The 21836-nt window shown below is 35.2% G+C and overlaps 4 protein-coding genes across 5 annotated transcripts; 2 read left to right on the top strand and 2 right to left on the bottom strand.

Annotated features, from left to right (window-relative positions):
• Nucleotides 1-591: 591 nt before the first annotated feature.
• On the bottom strand, nucleotides 592-4814 carry LOC123199736 (protein EARLY-RESPONSIVE TO DEHYDRATION 7, chloroplastic-like). The gene is made up of 4 exons (XM_044614788.1): nucleotides 3742-4814; nucleotides 3321-3487; nucleotides 1478-1562; nucleotides 592-952 (listed from the first exon to the last, which is right to left on the bottom strand). The coding sequence occupies exons 1-4, from the start codon at nucleotides 4686-4688 to the stop codon at nucleotides 715-717; spliced, it is 1437 nt and encodes a 478-aa protein (XP_044470723.1). The 5' UTR covers nucleotides 4689-4814; the 3' UTR covers nucleotides 592-714.
• An 846-nt stretch (nucleotides 4815-5660) lies between these two features.
• Nucleotides 5661-12349, bottom strand: LOC123199521 (receptor homology region, transmembrane domain- and RING domain-containing protein 1). The gene is given in 11 exon segments (XM_044614560.1): nucleotides 5661-5872; nucleotides 5978-6031; nucleotides 6393-6463; nucleotides 6545-6559; nucleotides 6562-6622; nucleotides 6712-6817; nucleotides 8743-8795; nucleotides 11055-11152; nucleotides 11424-11822; nucleotides 11908-12138; nucleotides 12210-12349. Coding segments are annotated over 11 exon segments (1326 nt in total). The 5' UTR covers nucleotides 12328-12349; the 3' UTR covers nucleotides 5661-5752.
• Nucleotides 12350-12585: 236 nt separating this feature from the next.
• On the top strand, nucleotides 12586-16396 carry LOC123199062 (25S rRNA (cytosine-C(5))-methyltransferase NSUN5). 2 transcript variants are annotated; one of them, XM_044613878.1, is made up of 9 exons: nucleotides 12586-12727; nucleotides 12813-12957; nucleotides 13095-13185; nucleotides 13627-13845; nucleotides 13944-14182; nucleotides 14303-14434; nucleotides 15584-15651; nucleotides 15751-15804; nucleotides 16045-16396. In XM_044613878.1, exons 1-8 carry the CDS (start codon nucleotides 12615-12617, stop codon nucleotides 15761-15763), a joined length of 1020 nt encoding a protein of 339 aa, XP_044469813.1. In that variant the 5' UTR covers nucleotides 12586-12614; the 3' UTR covers nucleotides 15764-15804; nucleotides 16045-16396. The 2 variants fall into 2 exon arrangements, with proteins under 2 accessions (XP_044469813.1, XP_044469812.1); XM_044613877.1 differs by having other exon boundaries at nucleotides 15743-15804.
• A 1326-nt stretch (nucleotides 16397-17722) lies between these two features.
• On the top strand, nucleotides 17723-21532 carry LOC123199465 (oligopeptide transporter 7-like). Its single transcript, XM_044614484.1, has 6 exons — nucleotides 17723-17918; nucleotides 18016-18610; nucleotides 19001-19570; nucleotides 19943-20198; nucleotides 20439-20621; nucleotides 20740-21532. The coding sequence occupies exons 1-6, from the start codon at nucleotides 17858-17860 to the stop codon at nucleotides 21352-21354; spliced, it is 2280 nt and encodes a 759-aa protein (XP_044470419.1). The 5' UTR covers nucleotides 17723-17857; the 3' UTR covers nucleotides 21355-21532.
• The last annotated feature ends 304 nt before the right edge of the window (nucleotides 21533-21836 follow it).

The following is a 21836-nucleotide window of genomic DNA, read 5'->3' as shown; positions in this document are numbered from 1 at the left end:
TTGAGGGAGTCATGTTAGATTATAGTTCAACTATCAAGTCAATTAAGTTAGACTGTTTTTATTTAATTTTGTTAGCTAAATATGATATAAAAAAAAAAAAAAATGCCCACCATTTTAAATCTGTCTGTATGATGGTTAATCTACCATTCAATTTATACAAAAGTAAAATTTTACTTATGTTACTGTTATATTGATGGTGTCACCAATCCAATTACCGATGAATCAATTAAGACCCAAACCAACTCTTTAATCGTTATCCGTTAAAAGATAGTTTATATAGTAAAAAAAAAAATTATTTATAAAAATACATTAATTCAAATCTTATATATTAATACATCCAAATTAAATTATTAATTTATCTAATTTAGTGATAATAAAGTTGACCACTAAACTTAAAATTTAATCTGTTTGATATGATTAATTTAACCTTAATAAAATAATTTGATTTGTATAAAATTTCTTATTTAAAAAAAAAAAATTCTTGACCGGCAATTTCGTAAATGCCCCGTCTAGCTGGGTAAACATTGGCATTAGCATGTCAAAAGCTTCCTAGGCTAACACAGCTAGAAGTGTGTATAAAATGCCACTTGGTACTTTGAAAAACTCTGACTCAGGCTCAGATTTTAATCTAAAAGAGAAAGTCCAACAAAATAGACATGGCCAACTCCAATCAATCAATCGGTAAGTGGATATAATACAACAAACAATATAATATTATTTGGAAGAAGTCTTCTTACTGGCTTTAATCGCACTGGCTCTATTCTCAGCAGCTGCTTTAATCTCAGCAGCTGCAGCTGCAGCTGCGGCAGCAGACTTGGCTAGGGCTGAAGGCTTCACAACGTTCTTAGGGTTAATGGCCTGGCGAATCTTAAACGCCGTCCATGCAGTGCCTATTGCATGACCTGCGGCATCAAGCCCCTCATTGGTGGCTTCAGCTGCTTTCTCCCCATACCTGCAATGCAACAGCAGGATTAGTAATTAAAAGCACTACACATGCACGTGAATAGTTAAAACCAAATCAACACACAATACAATACAAAGGGAATGAGGGGATACAAAGTATTACATCCAGTTGGACTGAGGGGATCATATTTATAATATCTAACTCAAACTCATTTAAGTATACAATGTATAAGGAGAGTTGCATGGAAAATAAATATTATTTCTCATTCATCCTTTAATGTTTTTATTTTTATTTAACCTTTTTCTCTAAGTTTTGTTTCTACGTCCGCAACCAATGAACACTATTATAGGCGGAATAAATACTGTTACTAATAGATAAACAAGTCAAGATACCAAATTGAAGCTTTAATTCGAGATTAATTCATCCAAACTTAAATTCCAAATTGTTGAGGGAGGGAGGACTGCACACGCACGACAACATATAGCTTCTTCACACAATAGTGCTTGTCAATAAATTACAAAATCAATGTAAATTAATACAAATGGTTTGTTTCTGTTGCAGGGTAAATTTTACCTGTGAGAAACGAGCTCAGTAGTTACAGTTGAAGATGTTGACATGACATTCTTTCCAGCTACTTCAACTGCATCGCATACCTTGTCTATTTGCAAGGGAAAAAATATATATATATGAATATAATATAATGATAACAAAGCTCCACAAAGATATGAAAATCACAGGGAAGTTAGAAAAAAAATTATTGGTTAATAAGTCTATTAAAGTTGATATAGTTGATAGGCAGATATACAAACTTGCCCAGTACCATTTCTATGGTAAAAAGAAAAACGGGGATAGATGAAACACTGAATCATGGCAGTCATTTTCAACAAAATATATTATCCTAGTAAAGAAGAATACATAGATATATAAATGATAATTATGTTCCAGACACACATTGTTAGCCAGAGGACACTGATATGTACAAAAAACAGTCAAAGTTTAGGGTTTCCTTGATGACTGGCCCAACAAAGTAGGTTTCAATTTTCAACTTTGAACCTTTTTTTTTAAATAATTAATAAATGAAACTAAAAATCAATTCACAAAATCAGGAGCATCATCATATTCAATTGAAATTAAGAAACAAATTCCCGATAAGAAGTTTTCCATTAGTAGTTAAAATTGTAACCGCATTCTCATCTGCTCACACATAAAATCTAACCACACAGTAGAATTACCAATATTTAAATTTTATCATCATCTTTCTGACAACAGTTTACAGACTGCATGAAAAAGGGCATTAAACTACTTAAATTCAACTCCAGGATGGAAGTCAGATTTTAAAAATATGAAAGTTGTTGGGCAGATTAATATGTTTCCAGTACTGTAACCACGGTAAAAGGAAAACAGAAGGCTAACCTGAATCAATAATGTAAACCAAAACCAGCCTGAATTACATGGGTTGGTTGGTTCAAGATGCGGCTTTCTCATTAGATTGCTTCGAGTTGAAATTCACACAAACCTAACATGCTTTGGTTTGGTTGGGTAGGGCTAAAATTAAACGAAACCAACCCATGCCTACCCAAATATTAAGCCATGAATTACAGGCCAAATTCTCATAACATCAAAATTTTCCAAGAGAACCTCACAGAGAGAAATTTGATAATGAAGGTCACAATGATTCTCTAAATCAGAACTAAAATATTCTTCAACCCTACTGCCTGGCTGTCAAAACCTACTAGAGCTGGAAGATCTAGTTTCCTCTATTCATGTAGATCAAGGAAACTTTAAAACATTTTGATACATTACATTTTCTATCACATGTTCATCTATCAGACAGATGAATATTGATTATAATTGTCATCAATATAAAGACTATAGTACCAAACAGAGCTTTAAGTGAAAAATTAAAAAAAGAATATAAGCAAGAATCAGACCCTAACATCAAAAGTTTCTTCATAACCACATTTTAAGTGAATCAAATATATTCAAAATGGAAGTCCCTTTAAATTTTTTGCAGACTCAAAACATTGTGCCAAATTGTAGGATGGAATTCCAGTTGTGTGTAACATTTGGGTCTAAATGTGTCATTCAAGACAGAACTCACAATAGTTAAGTCAATCATGTTAAAAAAAAGTTAAATATAGATATTCTTTACGGAAAAAGTTGAAAATGTAATGAAAAGATAGACAAAACCCTGAACCTACTCTGGGTTTGTGGCAATCAAAGTGGCTGCAAAGGTTACACAGGCACACATTATGATTTTCCATACAAAAACTGAGACACAATGAGTGCAAAAATCTAAAATTCATGCAAATATTGAAGTTTTGTTAGCAAAGCTGCAAGGCAAAGAGAAAGAAAACTCAGTAATGTATGCAATTCAATTAAAAATTCGGATAATAGCTCAACATAATCGACATACTGAATCCATCCAGAGATGCGAGAATGATTTCCCCAGGAAGGAGGTTGATAAACTTCTTGCCATATTTTGAATTGGCAACAGAACTTGTGAAAAATCCGGAGACTTTCACCACGCCAGTGAGAACACCACTTGCCACTTTCTGTGTTGTTTTTGTGACTCGCTTAACCCTATACAAACCAATGCACCAAACTGTTACAACAGTTTATCACAAAATTAAACAACCACCAACAAAGAGTCAAATCAAATATAGCACCATTTTCCAGATATCTTGTCTACAATCATGTTAAATAACATTGCATTTGCATGTCCAATCAAACTTTAGTATTTTTATGGCCCATTCAAACATTCATTCCCATATCTCCACTAATAACGAGAACTCATACTTTGAAACAAAATCTTCCAAAATTAACAATCTGATTACCTTTTAATCCTCTTCAATGTCTCTGGACTAATCTCAGCTGCGTTCTCCCCAGGACCAATCCTCGTCTTCAAAACCCCATTTCCCCATTTCAACCTATCCACAGTAACATCTCCACACCACAAAATCCCCCTAATCAGCTGCCCTGAGCCCGCAGCTATCAATTTTGCAGCAGTCCCACTGTAATCTTCCACATTAGGGGCCAATGTAGTCCAATAAGCCGCGCACTGCTGCTCCATCTTCTCCTTCTTCTTTCCTTTCAATTCAGAAGGGGCTGTCTCCTTTGCCACTTCACCATCCAAAGCTTCCTTTGCTTTTGCCGAAACTTTCTGGACACTAAAACAGCTGTAAGCCTGTAAGATTCCCTCCAATTCTTTCAACAATTTCTCCTGACCTTTCGACGCAATCGTAAGTCCATAATTCAACACATCCGAATCCTTACCATGAGAACTTTCAGATTTACTTTTGTTTTTACTCCCCTCATCGCCACCTGTATCTGAATCTGAAAATCCAAAAGAGAAGAAATAATGAGAATCATCTAATTTAACAACCGCTTCCTCCTTCGTTAACGGCCACTGGATCTCATCAGCAACGGAAGCGAGAACAGCGACGGTGTTTCCCCCCTGAACGAGACGAATGATCTTCAAATCTCCACATGCAAGCTCAACGCTATAGGATCTATCGATAAGGTGGAGAATGGCACCGGGAATTTTAATTAGGTTTTCCTCAACGGCAAGAGGCTCGGGCGGGGCCGAGGGTTCCGGAAAGAGATTAGTAGCTAAATCGTGCATATCGAGCGTCGGATAGAGATTAGACGACGACGTATTTGAGTTAGAATTAGAGTACTGAGGATATGTTGGGGCTTCGGGATTCGAATCAATTACTTGAGGGTAAAGGGAGGGTGTCTTGTTGTTGGCTCGATTATTAGGTTCTCGTTTTCGAAACGACATTGTTTCGAGCTTGGATTGGATTGGATTGGAAATGTTGATGAAAAGAGAGTTTGCAGTGAAGGCGATTAAAAAGGATGATCGGAAATGCGTAAAAAGAGACGGAAGTGACGGTTTTAACTGTCTTGGGACCTTCCCGCGCAAGCACCGTGTTTTATTAATTAATTAATTTATTATTATCATTATTATTATTATAGAGATTCACCTTTCATATTTAATTATGACTCATCTAGAGTCAAATCAGCGATATTAAATAAATATTTAAATAATATTTAAATAAATAAAGTTGTAATTTAATAATACATAATACATATTTTTTTTCAAATAAACTCAAATTATATAATCAAAAAGAAATATGACCAATTTAATGTTAAATTAAATTAATATTAAAATAATATATAATAATGATGTATTCCTTTTTTATGGTTGCGACTTGAACTTCGAGTTAATATAAATAAATATTAAAATAATATATAATTAAATAGAATTGTTATCTAAAATTATGAAGCTTCCTTCGCAATTGTTGGGACTTGCAGACGGTAGGCATAATCAATGTTTTTAAAACCAGATTCATGGTAAAATTAATTATCTTATTAGTTTATAATTTGATCAATTCAATTAAAAAATTAATTGACTCAATTTATTATTAAATTAAAATTAAAATAATTCAAAAATTTGGTCAAAAACCAAATTTAACCAAATCAATAACAAAATTAGTTTTTTATATTAATCGAATCAAATTTAGAGTCGATTCTTGGTTCAACTGATTAAATCAGTCGATTCGATCCGGTTTTAACTCATTGGGCACAACGGTTCAACTGGATTATCAATACTATAAACTTTTGAAGGCAGGAATGTTAAAGCTCAAAACTTGCCACATGTTCATAATAATTTTATTAGGCCAGAAGTGAGCTAGAGATAATTTTCCTGTTTCAAAACTTTCTTGCCAATATATGAAAATGCAGAACAAAGTTCTAAAGCAAATCATCACAGCATATATTTTCATACTGAAGAGAGGAATGGCCATTAATTATGTTGCATTATATACAGAAATTTGCCTGAATCAATCAAAGCTCAGCTTCCCTTGGCTTCTGATCTTCTGGTTTTTCATCTTCCACCTTCACCTTAAGCCCATTCTGCGCCCAGGCCAAGTACCCTCCTCCCATGTTGCTCACATGCTTGAATCCCTATCGACAATTTATTCACAAGTAAAAGGGGCATGTAATTTATAAGAACATTGATTTGAAATCATCAATCTGGTAAATATGAATCAAGAATGTAAGTAAACTTACAGCGCTGAGAAGATCAGCTGTTGCATAAAGAGATCTGACTCCACTTTGACAGCCCTGTTTACATCTTAAATGTCAATGAACTATATAACAATTATTAGTACTGACCTAAGTTCTTCAAATTACATAAGTCAGAATTAGGGTTGCAATAGAGCCGAGTACTGCTAGACTAGAGCTCAACTCGATTGGGTTTCAAGCTCGAGCTCGAGATAAGAACTATTAACTCGAAATCAGCTAATAAAGTTACTGTTAAATTTTATACTCAAATTGAGTCAAAAACTTGCAAACTCGTTAATTAGAACAACAACAAGCTCAAACTCAATTCGAGTATAGTACTCTAAATTGCAAGAAGCTCGCAAGCGGCTCGATCTTTTCACAACCCTTAGTGTAGTAATAATTAGAACAGATAACAAATTACCACAATATAAAGATCTTCCTCCTTGCAAAGGGATGTAACCTCTTTCAAGAAATAAGGATTTTTAACTCTACCTGAAACCATAATCACATGCTTTAAATCTCACTGAAACAACTTAATTTAGAAGGGGACAATCATTAGTAAAAAATTTATACCTTCTGGAGTGTTGACATGTAAGGAATGTTGAAGATTTTAGCTGCAGCCGGATGACCTTTCTTGTACTCTCCACAGTCCTAGTAGTTTAGACCAAGACCCAAAAACTTAATCATAAATGGAAAGAAATTGTAATTAAATCAGATAATTCTTCAGAATTCTAGCTAACTGAAAGGTACCTCACATCAAGATAGACGTAGCCAGAGTTAAGCAGATCTTTAGCTGCACGAACATCAACAGTCACAATTTCTTCTTCTTCTGCTCCAGTGCCAATGCTACTAATTACAAGCAAGGAAAGAAAAAACCCATAAAGAGCAAGGGACACAGCCCAAGAAACACGAACACCCATATCAGATTAAATTCAGAAACTGATTAAAACTCTGAAACTATGAGATGATTAAGCTGTGGGTAAAAATTTAAAAGAAGTAAATGAGTCACCCGTTTTCAGCAGAACCCATGAAGCAGAAGTTGGCTTTATATAAGTGAAGGATTTTGGGTAAGGTTTTAGGAGATCAGGTGGCAGTGTTAGCTGGTATTTGACTGAGAAAACCAGCTGAAGAAGATAGAAAGTGAGGGGTGCGACTTGAGAAAACCAGCTGAAGAAGATAGAAAGTGAGCGGTGAGTCTGTGTTCCATAAGGATGCGGCGTCGTTTTGTTGCATTCATTTTAAATTTCCCTGGGAAATAATTAAATATGTAATTTCCTTTTGCACTGTGCGCCAAGGTTGGTAAGGCATCAGTTGACGGACTTATTTAACAACAAAGCTAGAGGAGATTGAGATAATGGTTTCCGAGTCATTAATGATCAGACTTATTGCATTATTAAAATAATTATCATAACAGTATTCGATCAAACAAAAACTTGATTTAGATTAAATTGTTAACAATTGAATGAAAGAATAATAAATAATAATATATATATAAATATATAATTTAAATAGACTGATAATATATTATCATATAATTAAATTTTATTTTATTTCTAATTTGTAATCATCTAATCATACACCAACACATCATCTATCTATATATATAATTTTATTTTAAAAAGAATTATAGAAACATCTCCAATCATATTTAATAATTTAAATATAAACTAGCACAATATATTCTTTTGATATTTATTTGATTGATTCATAATCAGACGTTATATATGAATAAACTAGATAATTAATTTCTTACTATAGTTAAAAATTAAAAAAAAAAAAAAAGGAAGAAGAAAGCTTGACTCAAAATTAGAAAGCAAGATGGCTTTCTACATACCTTGTAAAATTATATAACATTAAACATATTAAAATTGAATTTGATATAAATTGTCCCTTTCATATTCAAATTGAAGACAAATATTAGGGCTTTTTTTATCAAATAAATTGAATTAACTCGATGTCATATAATATAATTAAAATTTTAAAACAAGTTTTAACATTATATAATAATAGAATTAATTTAACTTAACAGTTGAATCATAGTTTGACACTAATCACTAGTTTAAACTTAAATCAATAACTAAAACAGGTTTTAACTATGAGCTGAACCAGATTTGACACCGGTTTCCGGTTAGAGTGATCGGTCCAATCCGAGTTTTAAAACAGTGCACGGAATCCAGTGGGTGAACTATCTACAAGTGTTGCACTGTACATTGCGAATAAGCAAAAGAAGCTTTCTTTGAACTTTCCTGGAAGAGGCAGAAAACTAGGATAATCCCAACCCGTTCTCGGCTGGAGATGCCAAGAGATTGTCCCAGCTGCATGTTTTCTGTCCATTTTATGGCGAAGGTTATATCAGCATCTCTTCAACATTTCAGATAGAACGAGGAATGGATAAAACTTCAACCCAGTTAAAATTAACATCCTTGGAAGATTAAAAAAACCTGAAGGAATGAAAGATAGAGAAAAGAAAGTCAGCTGAAGAGAAGCAATAAATAGAACAAGCCATAGACCAATTATGCATTTTAGATGTATAGGAAATGATAGAGCTATGAAATAAAATATATAGAATTCTTTAACGAATCAAAGTTTGTTTCAAATTTTGAAAGCATCTGGAGCCCAAAAAAATAAAAATAAAAGAGCAAAACCAGCCTAAATACTCTTTTGCATGGTTAACATAATAAAAGAGCTTCCCCAGCTCCGTATCCAGAGCAGAAGGAAACACAAAGTCATCTTTTACAGAAGGGTCAGTTTGCATACCTGATTACATTAACTAGGCAACTATCATATCAGTTTGTGAATTATATGGCCATCGTCGCATCTTGACCTGCAAGAAGAAACCCCGAATTCATAAAAGAATAAATCATTTCTGGTACCATACACCCTTGTGTATTGGAATCTTAAGATAGCACAGAGACAGAACTATTTTCCAAACATCAGGATCTACGAAAAACTGAACAGTCATTACAGCCAATAATGCTATGGCCTCATTCTGAGTTCAGGCACATCACAGTATCCAAGCAATGAACATGCTATGCACTTTCAAATTATTTATTAAGGACAGCAACTATAAGTGATGTTCTTCTTACCATACCATAGCCGTTAGAAAAAGGGGTTTAACCAATTCTACTACAAGCTTAAGTTATTTGGAGAGGTGCTATTTAATCCTTTAAAGGAAAAGCAGAACTCCACACTAAACAAATTGAAAACAAAGGTGTAACAGTTCAAGCCTAAATAGATGGTCTGCTTTGGGCTTCACGCAAATTTCCTTCATCTACGAGAAGTTGCTTTTGGATTATATGCAAATATTTTTTGCCAATACTAAGTTGAGGGGACTCAAGGTTTATAAACTAACAAATGGTCTCATTCATTAGCAACACAAGATGTGACATCAGATGCTTGACAATGCTAACCATACATACAACATTAGTGAGTGGTAGAGGCTGATCCTCTCTATGTTTACCCGGCTTTTCAGTGGGGCTTTAAGTAGCCAGGTGATGTTGGTCCCCAATAAACCACCCCCAAGACTGAGACTCCAATTTGTTACTTTGCTCAACTACTTGTTAAAAATGGCTCAAATAAATTTTCTTAAAAGCTTAAATTGTTAGGGCAAGGCACAAATTAGTTCTCACTAAATGGAAGAAAAACATGAAAGGCTTTGTAATGCTGCTTATTTAGCATCGACAATGAAAGCAGTTAGGCCTCCCCACACTGGCTCAGTTTTTTAGAAGCACTTTGAGTAACAGGGTGATGATGACCTCTATAAGCCAAAAATAAATATGAAATACTAGTCCTACATGCCACCTATATCTGTCTGCAGTAAGCACCAATAAAACATAGCCTACCAAATGCAAGAATACAGAGGAGGGCCAAATTTCTTTCATAATGAAACCTATTGTGAGAAGTTTGATTGTATGACACCAATAATACAGCACCAAAGAATTAAAAATAAAAATACAACACCAATATTAATAGGGAGTTACAAGAGCTTGCCAGTACTGATAATTTTTTTTGGTACTAAGTCTTCCTGTAGAGTTTAGTTAAAGATATGTTGTGCTTGTCTTCGTATCATCTACTCTTTGTAAAAATGAAAAATTATGAAACTTGCTAAATGCAACTCAAGAGTGTGTCTCTTTATAAATTAGCATCTTATATCAAGTGTTTGATGTATTTAATAACTCTAGCCCACATATCTAGTAATAATTTTATCAACCTTTTACTAGTGTTTGTATACTCACATCAACACCGTAAAATATTATCGAAGATCTACTCTTCTAGTTTGAGTTGTATCTGCAGTGCAGTGAACATACTCCCATTTACCAGTCAAACCCAATATTACAACATCTGTCATAATGCATTCCATCTTTTCTCTCTAGAGTGATTATTTTACATACCTGTTGATTGGGAGATGGTCTTTTTTGTGTTGATTTGGAATAAGTTGTAAGTCTAGCATAAAACAAAATAGACAGTTGAAGAAATCTTAATAAACCAAGAGTCACTAGTTTAATTTTAATATCCAACTTGGATATTACTTTCACTAAGCATGTGCAAAGGAATGCTCATGGAATCAAGGCCTGCATTGATTCGGGAGATTGCTACCAATCCAAATCCCCATGCCTAGGTCCAAACCGCACTATATCATTCCCTTGTATAACTTGCGTCTGAACTTTGACATCAGAAAATTCAAAGCAGCGTCAAGTAACAGGAAAAGTACCCACAAAGGTCTGCATTGACAACTTTCACTCCCTTGGTTAATGTTACATAAAGTGCAAGGCATATGCATTCGTTGCACACACAATCCTAAATACAGTTATTATCATAATGTCAACCAAGCATGCATCAGAAAATGTTTAATTTTCTATGTGTTGCACATGATACACTAAAAGCAAGGGATACCATAGCTTACCAACCTCAGGACATCAATTTCGGTAGGAGATGTTCACCAAACAGAATTAACATATCTCTACAAAACTATGAAAACACTTGAAGGCATTCAATCTGGGTGGTTCTCATTAGAAAATAAGCTAACAGAGCTGACAAGACTCCACAAATCACTAAAAACAATGAATGACCTTGACTCACCCACCTCAGGACCTGCAGTTTGGGTTCTCATATCAAGCTTGCACACTGGGCAGAACGTCCCCCACTTAGTCAGCCATGAACCAACACAGTTTGAATGAAATTCTGCAAGCAGCCAAGACAGTTAATCGATACTAGAAAATAGGATGCTGATTAAAATCACTTTATGATTGAGTCGGAACTACATATAAATTACACCACTAAGTACATATTTCCCCCTAAAACTGCAACTAGTGAGCTATTATGGTGGCATTTAAAGCATCATTGAGTCAAAATCAAGTCTCAACAATTTTACATATACATTATACTGCTTATTCCAAGTAATTTCAATCTACTGAAAAAGCCAAAAACATTAACAGCATAAGCAAAAACCCACCATGTTGGCAGGGTAGAACTTTAATTACTTCCCCATCTACATAATCCTCAAGGCAGATGGCACAAGTTTCTCCACCATGGCAGCAACTCACAGAAGCAGGACCAAACACAAAAGAAGGAAGAGTTTCCACTACCTGTGAATCTATGGTTTTAAGATTAGGCTCCTGTCTTCCTCGCCAATAGATCGATCCCCCGGGAGTTAAATAGGCTAAAATCAAGAAAGCTACTACCACAGAAATTGATAAAATGGGGATGGTCAGCACCGTCCACATCCCTCCATTGTAAGGCTTAATAATGCAACATTCACCCCTTCTTCCATCAGCATGCTCCCTCAAAAATTTACCGACTTGATTAGTGGTGAATACAGCATGTACCTTTACTTCCTCACGTCTCATCATCACTAAGCACAGGCAACAGCAGATAGTTTAAAAGTTCTAAAATCTAAATTTGAAAAAAAAAAATTCCAAGAAATATTATTTGCTTACTGTAAAGCAAATCAGCCTTAGGTCTATCATCATAAACAATGGCAGCTCGATATCCCGCCTCTTGAACGTTTAGGATCTTCTCCTCGAATGTACATTGACCTCTGACAATTAAAGCGAACCACACTTTTTTAGGTTCACCGAATGTCGAAATATTGCGAATCGGAGAACAAGCCTCCGGTGGATCTGCCACGTAAAGAGCTCCGCATGAGCCAGACCTACCGACATCAACAGCTGACAATAAAAAAGAGAAAATTACAATCCGAGAAAGTACAGTACAAGAGTGGTAAAAGAAAAGAGATTACCGTATTTGGCGGGAAGGGCCGGGAAGGAGACGGAGAGGGGTTTCCAAAGCACAGTAGCAGAGGACAGTGAAACGACGACGCATGCATAAATTGAAAATCCAAACAATACTGTCATCATGATTCTTTTCCTATCACTTTCTACCTTCGGATGCCGTAGATTTCCGATCACCAATGCGGGGCGCAGTCCTCCCACAGGCTGAAGCTGCTCATCTCTTTGGAGGCTGTGATCACGATAAAACGCTGCGTTTAATAAAACGGTAACGTTTCAGTGCTGCATGAAAGGCATTTAAACGTTATGATAAAACGGTGTCGTATAGGATAAAAGTCGACAAAAGTCACAAAATGAAAAGAGAAGTCGGAAACCGCCGCAAGCAAATAGGCTCAGATTGACAAGGTTCGTTATTTATGGAAGAATTGGCGAAATTACCCTTACCAGAAGCGTTCCTCGAATTCCTTCGGGAGAATGAACTGGATCCTTCGATTTATACAGCAGTGGATTCAATTCCTCGATATATAAGGTATTACAGAAATTATAGTCATTTTTGTGCTCTAAAATCAGCGAATTTTAATTGTTTTTTCGAATTTTTTTGGTTGTTTGGGAAGGTTGAAGGAGGAGAGTGAAGCTTACTTAGAAGAGATCGAAGCTGAAATAGAATGTAAACTTGAGAAAGTTGATTGGTTGGATGGCTTTTATGGTCTTCCTCCTTGTGTAAAGATTGCTAAGTCAAGGGCATATAGGGAAGGAAAGGTGATAAATTAAATTAAAGTCCATTGATGCTCGTTCTTGATTCGCAAACATGTATGCTATTCATTTGTAAACTTTGATTTGTTTTACTTTTGAGTTTTGACATGTACTGTTTGTTTCATTTTTGTTCAAAATTACAGTTATATGGAATCGATGCAGCTTCCGGAGCTGCTGTTTCGGCAATGAATATCTCAGTGGGGGATCATGTGCTTGATCTTTGTGCCGCTCCTGGTAAGGAAGCTCCTTCTGTTCTTCTACTTTACATTGAACATGTGACTAAGTTATTCTTGACAATTGATTTGATGATGTGAGGGTTTATAATTGGTACTTAAAATTATTATTTAACAAGTGATAAATAAGTTAACTTATATTGCATCCAGTGGCGAACAAAACTTGGGAAGGTTGATTCTTGTTCACTCTTCCTAGGGTAATGCTTGATTATACCTTCTAAGTTATATGTAAGCTGGAACTATGAAGCATGTTAATTGAGGAAAGGTAAAAATAAAAGAAATTCAACTCTTTTTAGGCCAAGGGGAAGATCCTTTTTTAGTATTTACTACTGGATAAGTGCGAACTTGATTCAAGAAATGTAGATGATTTTTATTTGAGGGTTGTTATGATTTTATGATATGTTGCTCACACATTTATGACCATAAAATCTTGTATTTTTAGGTGCCAAACTCTGTATGATACTGGACATTCTTGGTGATACTGGTTCTGTAACTGGAGTTGATGTTGCAAGACACCGTCTGGCAGCTTGTAGAACATTGGTGCAGAAATATGCTTTAGGAGATAGGTGTCGACTCTTTGTTGCTGATGGAACGACATTTTCCCTTGGTCCGACAAGGCCTCAATTGAATTCTGGATCAGTTAGTCAATCTGAAAGAAAGGGTAATTCATTATTATAGTCTTTAAAGTGATCTTTCAAAATATTGTAAATTATGTTTGTAATCATTGACCTAATTTAATATGTTGTCAGTATTAAACAGATGAATCTGCATTGGAACAAAGGTCAGAGACATTTGGGGAGTGGACTTCTAGGAGACCATGGAAAGAAAGAAAAAGAGCAGCTAAAGCAATTGAAAGTGCTGCTTCAGAGTTGTTTCCTAGGATTGAACACCCTGAACTTATATTCTATGGGTGCCATTCTGGCATATCTGGGCTGAGTAGAAGTGAATTGTATCAAAGTGTGGTTAACAGTGAAGTTTCATTATCTGGCTATGACAAGGTGAAGTTGTGTTTTAGCTTTGTATAATTCCTTTCTACAAATAATTGTGATCTTCCTTTATGTACTCTTGTATGATTTTTTGCAGCAGAACTAAATGTTCAATGGTTGAAACCAATTTAGGTCCTTGTGGATGCTGAGTGTACTCATGATGGGTCAATTAGACATGTCCAGAAATTTGAGAATTGGGGCTGGGCAACCCTTCAACGTCGTGTGTTGGATGCAGAGAGAACTGATAGTTTGACCAATCTTCAGGTAACTTGATTTACTCTTCTATTCTGTATGCCAGCTGCAATCCCACAGTATCAGTGCTACTCTCCACAACCACCTTTTTTCTCTCATTTTAGGATTTGGTTTGCTTCCTTTATAAGATTTGGATTCTTATTTATGCATTAGTGCAAGAGAGTAGTGTTTTTGTTTGGCTTCCAAAAGGCTGTTACATTATAGAGACACTGCTGCTAAATGTATATTTATGATAGTTTTTTTCTTTATTTACACCTGGAACTTCCTTTTGTGTGATGAACAGCATAAGTTCTTATCACAATAGATATGAGTCTTGTATTCATTGGAAGCGTAATTTAGTTGGAGTCGATGATTTAAAGCTGTACACATGGTTAATAGAGATGCATAGTTTACCTTAATGGGTTTTCAACACCTTCATTTTAACTTTGTGAAAATATGCAATAAATAAAGAAAACAGTTGGCCAAGTAAGCAACTTTATGCTAATAGCTAGCTTAAACAACGATAAATTATATTTGAGCATATTTGGATTTCACCATAGACGTTTGAAATTATAAAATAGTGAAATTTTTGTAATGAAAATGCTGAAGAGTTAAAAGAAACAGATTTCTGTTCTCTCAGAGTTTAGTTGTCGCATAGCCTAAAAGTAGAATAAAATGTATGTTTGTTTGCTAACTTTTGATTGGTGTTCCTTGTCAAAGATTTAACTGGATTCAATAATCATAGATTTAAACCTGTACACATAGTTAATGGAACAAATGAAGGGTGTTTAATTTGATGGACCTCCCACACCTTTGTATACCACTGTGTGAGAAATAACTTAAAATGAAGAAAACTGTTGGCTATGTAAGCAACTTGATATTCATAACAAAATAGGTAAATTTTCATGATCAGTTTGCTGAAGACTACAGAGAAGAAACATAATCCTATTTTCTTGGAGTCTAGAAATGGCTTGACCTAGAAAGTAGAATATATAGTTGTTTCATGATTCTGATGACGCTTCTTGCTTGTGTTCCTCAAAAGTTGAAGTGGGTATTGTATGCTGAAAGGATAATGAAGCAACATTTTATCCTTAGAAATTAAATGTGTGCAAGAGTTTTTGTATTTGGAACTTAATCATGCAGTTACACGATATTGAACTAAAAGTTTCTCTTTGGTTGCAGTTAAAACTTCTGACGAATGGTTTTAGGTTACTAAAAGTCGGGGGGTCACTTGTGTACAGCACTTGCAGGTGCATTCAGTCTTCACTTCCTATGGATCATAATATTACCCAATATGTTTGCATCTCATATTTTCTTACATCTACCATTTTGGCTGATTAGTTTGACAGTTGCCCAGAATGAAGATGTGATGGAGCAGTTTCTAAAGGAAAATGCCTTAGCTGGTAGGGTCCTTTATGCTTTGAAGTGTGACATATAACATGTTATTTTCTTTGAGATTATTTGCCGACGTTCATAGTATTGAAAATAAAAAACTGCAGGTTGATTAACTAATGGGAATTCTTTTTCCCATAGTGGGAGTTCATTTCTGAATATTTTGTTTATCTGCAGAATACATGTTTCAATGAGGTTCATTTTCTTTTGTTTATCCTTAACCTGCTCATTGTATCATTCTAATGTTGCAGAGTTGCAAGAGATAGACGCAGCCAAAGATTGGCCTTGCAGGATTGGGAGGATGCCAAAGACCTTACGCTTTGACCCCTTAACATCAAGAACCAGTGGACTATTTGTTGCAAAGTTCACAAAATTAGCCACATGATTTTCCTTGGGTCCCATTTAAGATAATTTGCGATTGGACCGTGCCATATTGAGTATTGTTAGACTTAAACTTGGATTGATTAGGTTTATGCAAAACTCAATGAGCTTGGGAGTTCTTAATTCGAGCTAAAGTTTGGAATTACCGGCTCGAGTTTGACTTGAGAGATTTTGGTTAAACCTATAATTTATATATTTATTAATTACCTCATAAATTCAAAATCGGTGAGTAATATTAAAGTTTTAGAATTTAACATATTTATTAATATTATATTTCAGTTGAACTACAAGCCTATCAAATTGAGCAATAACACTTAAATTCGAGTTCAGTTTGATAATAATTGAATTAAACTCGATCGGACTTGTTTGAAGCCCTAGTTTGGTAGTGCATTTGTTATAATTAATAATTTTATGAAATATTAATATATGAAGGTTTGGGATTACCTTTTTTTTTTCAATAAAAGACTGAATTTTTTTATTTATATATTAAAATGATGAAATGTATATTATTTTAAACAAAAATAAGTTTAGTCTTTAACCTTAATTACATAAAGTTTTTGGCTTTAATTCAAAAATAATAATTGAATAACTTAATTGACATAGATAAACGTATAAAGAGATTAAATCAATCAACAACAAAACCTGATCTCTTGATTTTTGGTACGGTCTATTAAATCACGAGTTATGTCAACCTTGTTGGCTTTGTGAGCTATATTAAAAGCTTTAAGGTCTGACTCATCAGGTAATGTGGTATGATCCGCGAAAAAAAAAAAATATATATTTAATATATATATATATGTGTGTGTGTGTGTGTATGGGAACGGACTCATAAAAACATTTGGGTCGGCTTGCCAATTGCTTGTGGACCCTAAGCTGGGCGTGGTCATATCTGCGGGCCAGGATGGCTCGCCAATTGGTGCGTCATAGCACGGAAAGTCATATGAGATTCGGTCAATATGATCCATTGACGCAAATTGCTGACATGGACAGTATCTGGCGTGCCGCATGCCAACTTGATGCAGTGGAATTGGCGTTATTTTGTCATTTTTCGTAAATTTTGAATATTGCCCTGAAAGCAGCTATGTACATTGGATTGTCCACATTCTTAGGCTTGTGGTTGTTCTGTTCGAACATAAGTAACTGGATTTACTTTATTTACATAAGCCATGAATGTTCATTCCGTCATCAATGACATTAAAAGGTAACTTTCAAGAACTTATCAAATCAAACATCATTGTCCTCCCTACATATCCAACGGACAGAACAGGTTTGGACCCAGCTTTGGAAATAATACGGTTGACTTTTTAGGTTTGGATTCACGTAGAATGCAAATTAAAATTAATGACACTTAAATATTTAATTAAATTTAAATTAAATTAGAATTAGAGTTTTAATTTGATTAGAATTCTCTTTCTATCTGTGTTATTTGTATTATTAATAATATTTAAATCAAGAATTTTTTTTATTATTAATCAAACAACTCCTTAAAAATTATAATATTATTTATCATATTAATTATTTTTTTTTTTTGTATGTTAACGAATTTGAATAAGACGTTATAGGTTTAATATGAGCTCGGATGCAGCTCTGTTCTTGTGCTAAAAAAGGCCAAATTCAAAGCCCTTGATCCACGTTTCAAAGTTTCTTTCATAACAGTCTACCTGACTGTCACGGGGGAAAGAAATGGGCATGGCCACTGCTGCAGCTGCTACAAGCAGCAGCAACGAAGTCAAAGCTCCTCTTAGTAAGTAGTCTTCTCTTTCTTTACAATTATCATCCACTTTTCGTTCCCAATACACACTCAAGTTTTTACTAACGAAAGTTAAAATTCTCATCCACAGTTCAGAAGACAAAACCCGAAGCCTCCTCGACTTTAGGAACACCAGAGGAAGATGATCCGTACGACGGCGAGAATTCAACGATTGAGCAAGTTGCTCTCACAGTCCCCACCACAGATGATCCTTCCCTCCCGACCTTCACGTTTCGCACGTTGGTTTTAGGATCTTTATCATGCGTCCTCCTCTCGTTTTTAAACCAGTTCTTCTGGTACCGCAGAGAGCCTCTCTCTGTTACTTCGATTTCGGCCCAGATCGCAGTGCTGCCTTTGGGTTACTTCATGGCCAAAACTGTCACCAGAAGAGTCTTCTTCAAGGGACGAAAGTGGGAATTCACGCTAAATCCTGGTCCGTTCAATGTTAAAGAGCATGTGTTGATCACCATCCTTGCTAATGCTGGAGCTGGCAATGTTTATGCGATTCACATCGTTAGTGTTGTCAAGGTCTTTTACAAGAAGCAGTTGACTTTCATTGTATCGTTGCTCGTCGTTTTAACAACCCAGGTGTTGGGATTTGGGTGGGCTGGTGTGTTCCGTCGATACTTGGTGGAGCCTGCAGCCATGTGGTGGCCTCAGAATTTAGTACAAGTCTCGCTGTTCAGGTTCATTTTTCTGAGTGAATTAAAATGTTTTAACATAAAAAAAAAAAGTTCTTGTTCAAGGCAATAAAGAAATGTACCATGGAGAAATTCAGTAGTGAGTGTCAAATTTAGCAATTCAACAGAGATTGTATGATTTATGAGTTGTTGTCTGCTAATTACAGTTGAAATATGTTTGTTATTTCTGTTAAAGCTTGCTATGGCAGCTTCATGTTTGATAGATGCCCGCGTATAATTCTTAGTTTTACTTGTGTGAAGGAATTTCATGTTTAGGTTTATATATAAAGCTGTCAGTTTTTGAGTGTTACCATCTTTTCAGCAGATTTCGAGCTGGTTATCTAATGTTATTTTATTCATTAGTATCATCTTTTTGTAAATGTCATGTAATCACAGGGCATTACATGAGAAAGAGGAGAGAACTAAGGGCGGACTAACAAGGAACCAATTTTTCCTTGTCGCCTTTGTTTGCAGCTTTGCTTACTATGTATTTCCAGGCTATCTCTTCCCAATGTTGACTTCTTTGTCCTGGGTTTGCTGGGTATTCCCTTCTTCTGTGTTTGCACAACAACTAGGTTCGGGGTTGCATGGTTTAGGTGTTGGTGCAATCGGTTTTGATTGGTCAAGCATATCTGCCTACCTTGGGAGCCCACTTGCAAGCCCCTGGTTTGCCACTGCCAATATTGCAGCAGGTTTTGCCTTGACCATGTATGTCATTGCTCCCATTGCCTATTGGCTTAATATCTTTAAGGCCAAGACATTTCCCATATTCTCAGACAACTTATTCACCTCAACGGGCCAAAGCTATAACATTTCAGCTATTGTAGACCAAAATTTTCACATTGACATAGAAGCTTATGATCGTGAGGGTCCTCTCTATATAAGCACTTTCTTCGCTATGTCCTATGGTGTTGGTTTTGCCTGTCTTACTGCTACCATTGTTCATGTTTTCCTGTTTCATGGGAGGTAAGCACACCTTTCTGGGTTGATTTGTTTTCTTGAAGGTATAATGCATGTTTGTCTATTGCTTTTTACTGATTAGATTTTGTTTAAATAATCTCTTAGTTGTTGATTAAAGGGGACTTTTATTTGCCAATGATTGTAATTATAAGTATATTCTGAGTTGTTCACCTGCTAGAGGCTTTAATTGGCATAGAGGATAATAATAAAAAAAATCCTTTAAGTTGCAGTAATAATGCATTAGGATTTATATAACATAATTATGCAACCATAGAAACTATGGCTCAATTTATCTCTGTGTAAATCAAAATTAGACATTGAAGGCTGGTTTCAAAATGAGAGTATCCACTAAGTTTAATTCAACTTTTTATGGTGCAGAGATATTTGGCAATTAAGTAAGTCTGCCTTTCAAACTAAGACAATGGATGTGCACACAAAGCTAATGAGAAGATACAAACAAGTACCTGAATGGTGGTTCATGTGCATCCTTTTCATAAACATTGCAATGACTTTGTTTATATGCCAATACTACCAAAATGAACTCCAATTGCCGTGGTGGGGCATCTTCCTAGCCTGCAATGTTGCCCTATTTTTCACTCTACCTGTTGGAGTCATTACTGCTACAACAAATCAGGTAAATTTAGTTCAAGTAATATTACCAATTTCAAGTGTTTTGTATAATTGAATTCATAACAAGTATGCTTTGTTGTGTTCTGTAAATTTTTTTGTCTTAGTTTGAAAAGTGTATAATAAGTCATTGATCATAGTCCAAAAATATTTTTTTAATTACGGTTGATATAGTGTTTGTGCCATTTGTGTCTGTAAATGCATTATGAGTATTGAAACATTGTTCAATTATCTCTTGGACAAACAGACACCAGCCTTGAATGTGATCACAGAGTATATTATAGGCTATATATACCCAGGATATCCTGTTGCCAATGTATGCTTCAAAGTATATGGACATATAAGCATGAAACAAGGGATCATCTTTTTGAAAGATTTCAAGCTTGGGCATTACATGAAGATTCCTCCCAGGGCTATGTTCATGGCACAGGTTAGGTACCCTTATCCCTTCCTATCTAAGGAAGATTCAAAGCATATATAACTTTTGCAGTCATATATATATTTGTCACTACATATTATGTATTGATCACATGATCTTGTTATATCAGGTAATTGGTACTATAATCTCAGCATTTGTACATTTAGGGAGTGCATGGTGGCTCTTGAATACTATCCCAGATATATGTGATAGGGAATTGCTTCCAGCAGGCAGTCCATGGACTTGCCCAAGTGACCACGTATTTTTTGATGCATCCATCATATGGGGCCTTATAGGCCCTCGAAAGATTTTTGGAGATCTTGGCCATTACTCGGCCATTAACTGGTTTTTCTTAGCTGGGGCAATAGCTCCCATCCTAGTCTGGTTTGCTCACAAGGCATTCCCAGACAAGCCCTGGATTAGGCTTATCAATATGCCTGTGCTCTTAGGTGCTGTAGTGAACATGCCACCTGCTACTGCAGTCAACTACACCAGTTGGATTCTTATCGGATTTGTCTCTGGCTTTATTGCTTACCGGTATCATCGCGATTGGTGGATTCGACACAATTATGTTTTGTCTGCGGCACTTGATGCTGGATTAGCATTTATGGGGGTGTTGTTGTATTTGTGCTTGGGAATGGAGCATATTAGTCTTGACTGGTGGAAAAGTCACTCAGATGGATGTCCATTGGCTTCCTGCCCAACTGAACCAGGTGTTGTAGTAAAAGGCTGCCCATTGTTTTAAATGTCTAAAATGCAGATGAGCTTAATTGAACTGATGTTGTAAATAGATGTATGATTTTCCATCCACTGTTATCAAAATATTGTTTGTTTTGGACATATATCTTAACAACTTAAAGAGTTTATATACTATATAACTAGTTTTATCTTAGCATCCTTAAACAAAGTAAAATGTCCATACATGCCATTATCTTTCTCGTACTTTATTGATATAAGTTTGTTTAGGAGTATTACATTTTTTGTGTTGGTATTTTGATTTGTTTATCTCAATAATAAGGTTGATGCTTTTTTTTCCAACCCTACACCTGGTTCCGATGTTTAATTATCAATATCAGTAATTCAATACATTGAATAAGAAGAAGAAAATCATATGGAAACTGATATGACAAGGTGAAGGTGCAATTCAGTTTTCTATTTTCCTTTTTATGAGTTTTTGTGATCTTCATTCCACACTCTCAGGTTATGTGTCTCTTTTATTTCTAGGTC

The sequence above is a fragment of the Mangifera indica genome, chromosome 16 (genome assembly GCF_011075055.1).
Source record: "Mangifera indica cultivar Alphonso chromosome 16, CATAS_Mindica_2.1, whole genome shotgun sequence".
Taxonomy (NCBI): domain Eukaryota; kingdom Viridiplantae; phylum Streptophyta; class Magnoliopsida; order Sapindales; family Anacardiaceae; genus Mangifera; species Mangifera indica.
The sequence above is the reverse complement of the archived record's forward strand: the minus strand, read 5'-3'. Positions and strand labels throughout refer to the sequence as shown.

Coding starts and splice junctions, on each gene's coding strand:
- LOC123199736 (XM_044614788.1), bottom strand. CDS start 4,688: ATGTCGTTTCGAAAACGAGAACCTAATAATCGAGCCAACAACAAGACA. Junction 3,488..3,741: donor ACATTGAAGAGGATTAAAAG/GTAATCAGATTG, acceptor TGGTTTGTATAG/GGTTAAGCGAGTCACAAAAA. Junction 1,563..3,320: donor CGCATCTCTGGATGGATTCA/GTATGTCGATTA, acceptor CCTTGCAAATAG/ACAAGGTATGCGATGCAGTT.
- LOC123199062 (XM_044613877.1), top strand. CDS start 12,615: ATGGAAGAATTGGCGAAATTACCCTTACCAGAAGCGTTCCTCGAATTC. Junction 12,958..13,094: donor GGGCATATAGGGAAGGAAAG/GTGATAAATTAA, acceptor TCAAAATTACAG/TTATATGGAATCGATGCAGC. Junction 15,652..15,742: donor CTTGTGTACAGCACTTGCAG/GTGCATTCAGTC, acceptor TTGGCTGATTAG/TTTGACAGTTGCCCAGAATG.
- LOC123199465 (XM_044614484.1), top strand. CDS start 17,858: ATGGGCATGGCCACTGCTGCAGCTGCTACAAGCAGCAGCAACGAAGTC. Junction 19,571..19,942: donor GTTTTCCTGTTTCATGGGAG/GTAAGCACACCT, acceptor TTTATGGTGCAG/AGATATTTGGCAATTAAGTA. Junction 20,199..20,438: donor TTACTGCTACAACAAATCAG/GTAAATTTAGTT, acceptor TTGGACAAACAG/ACACCAGCCTTGAATGTGAT.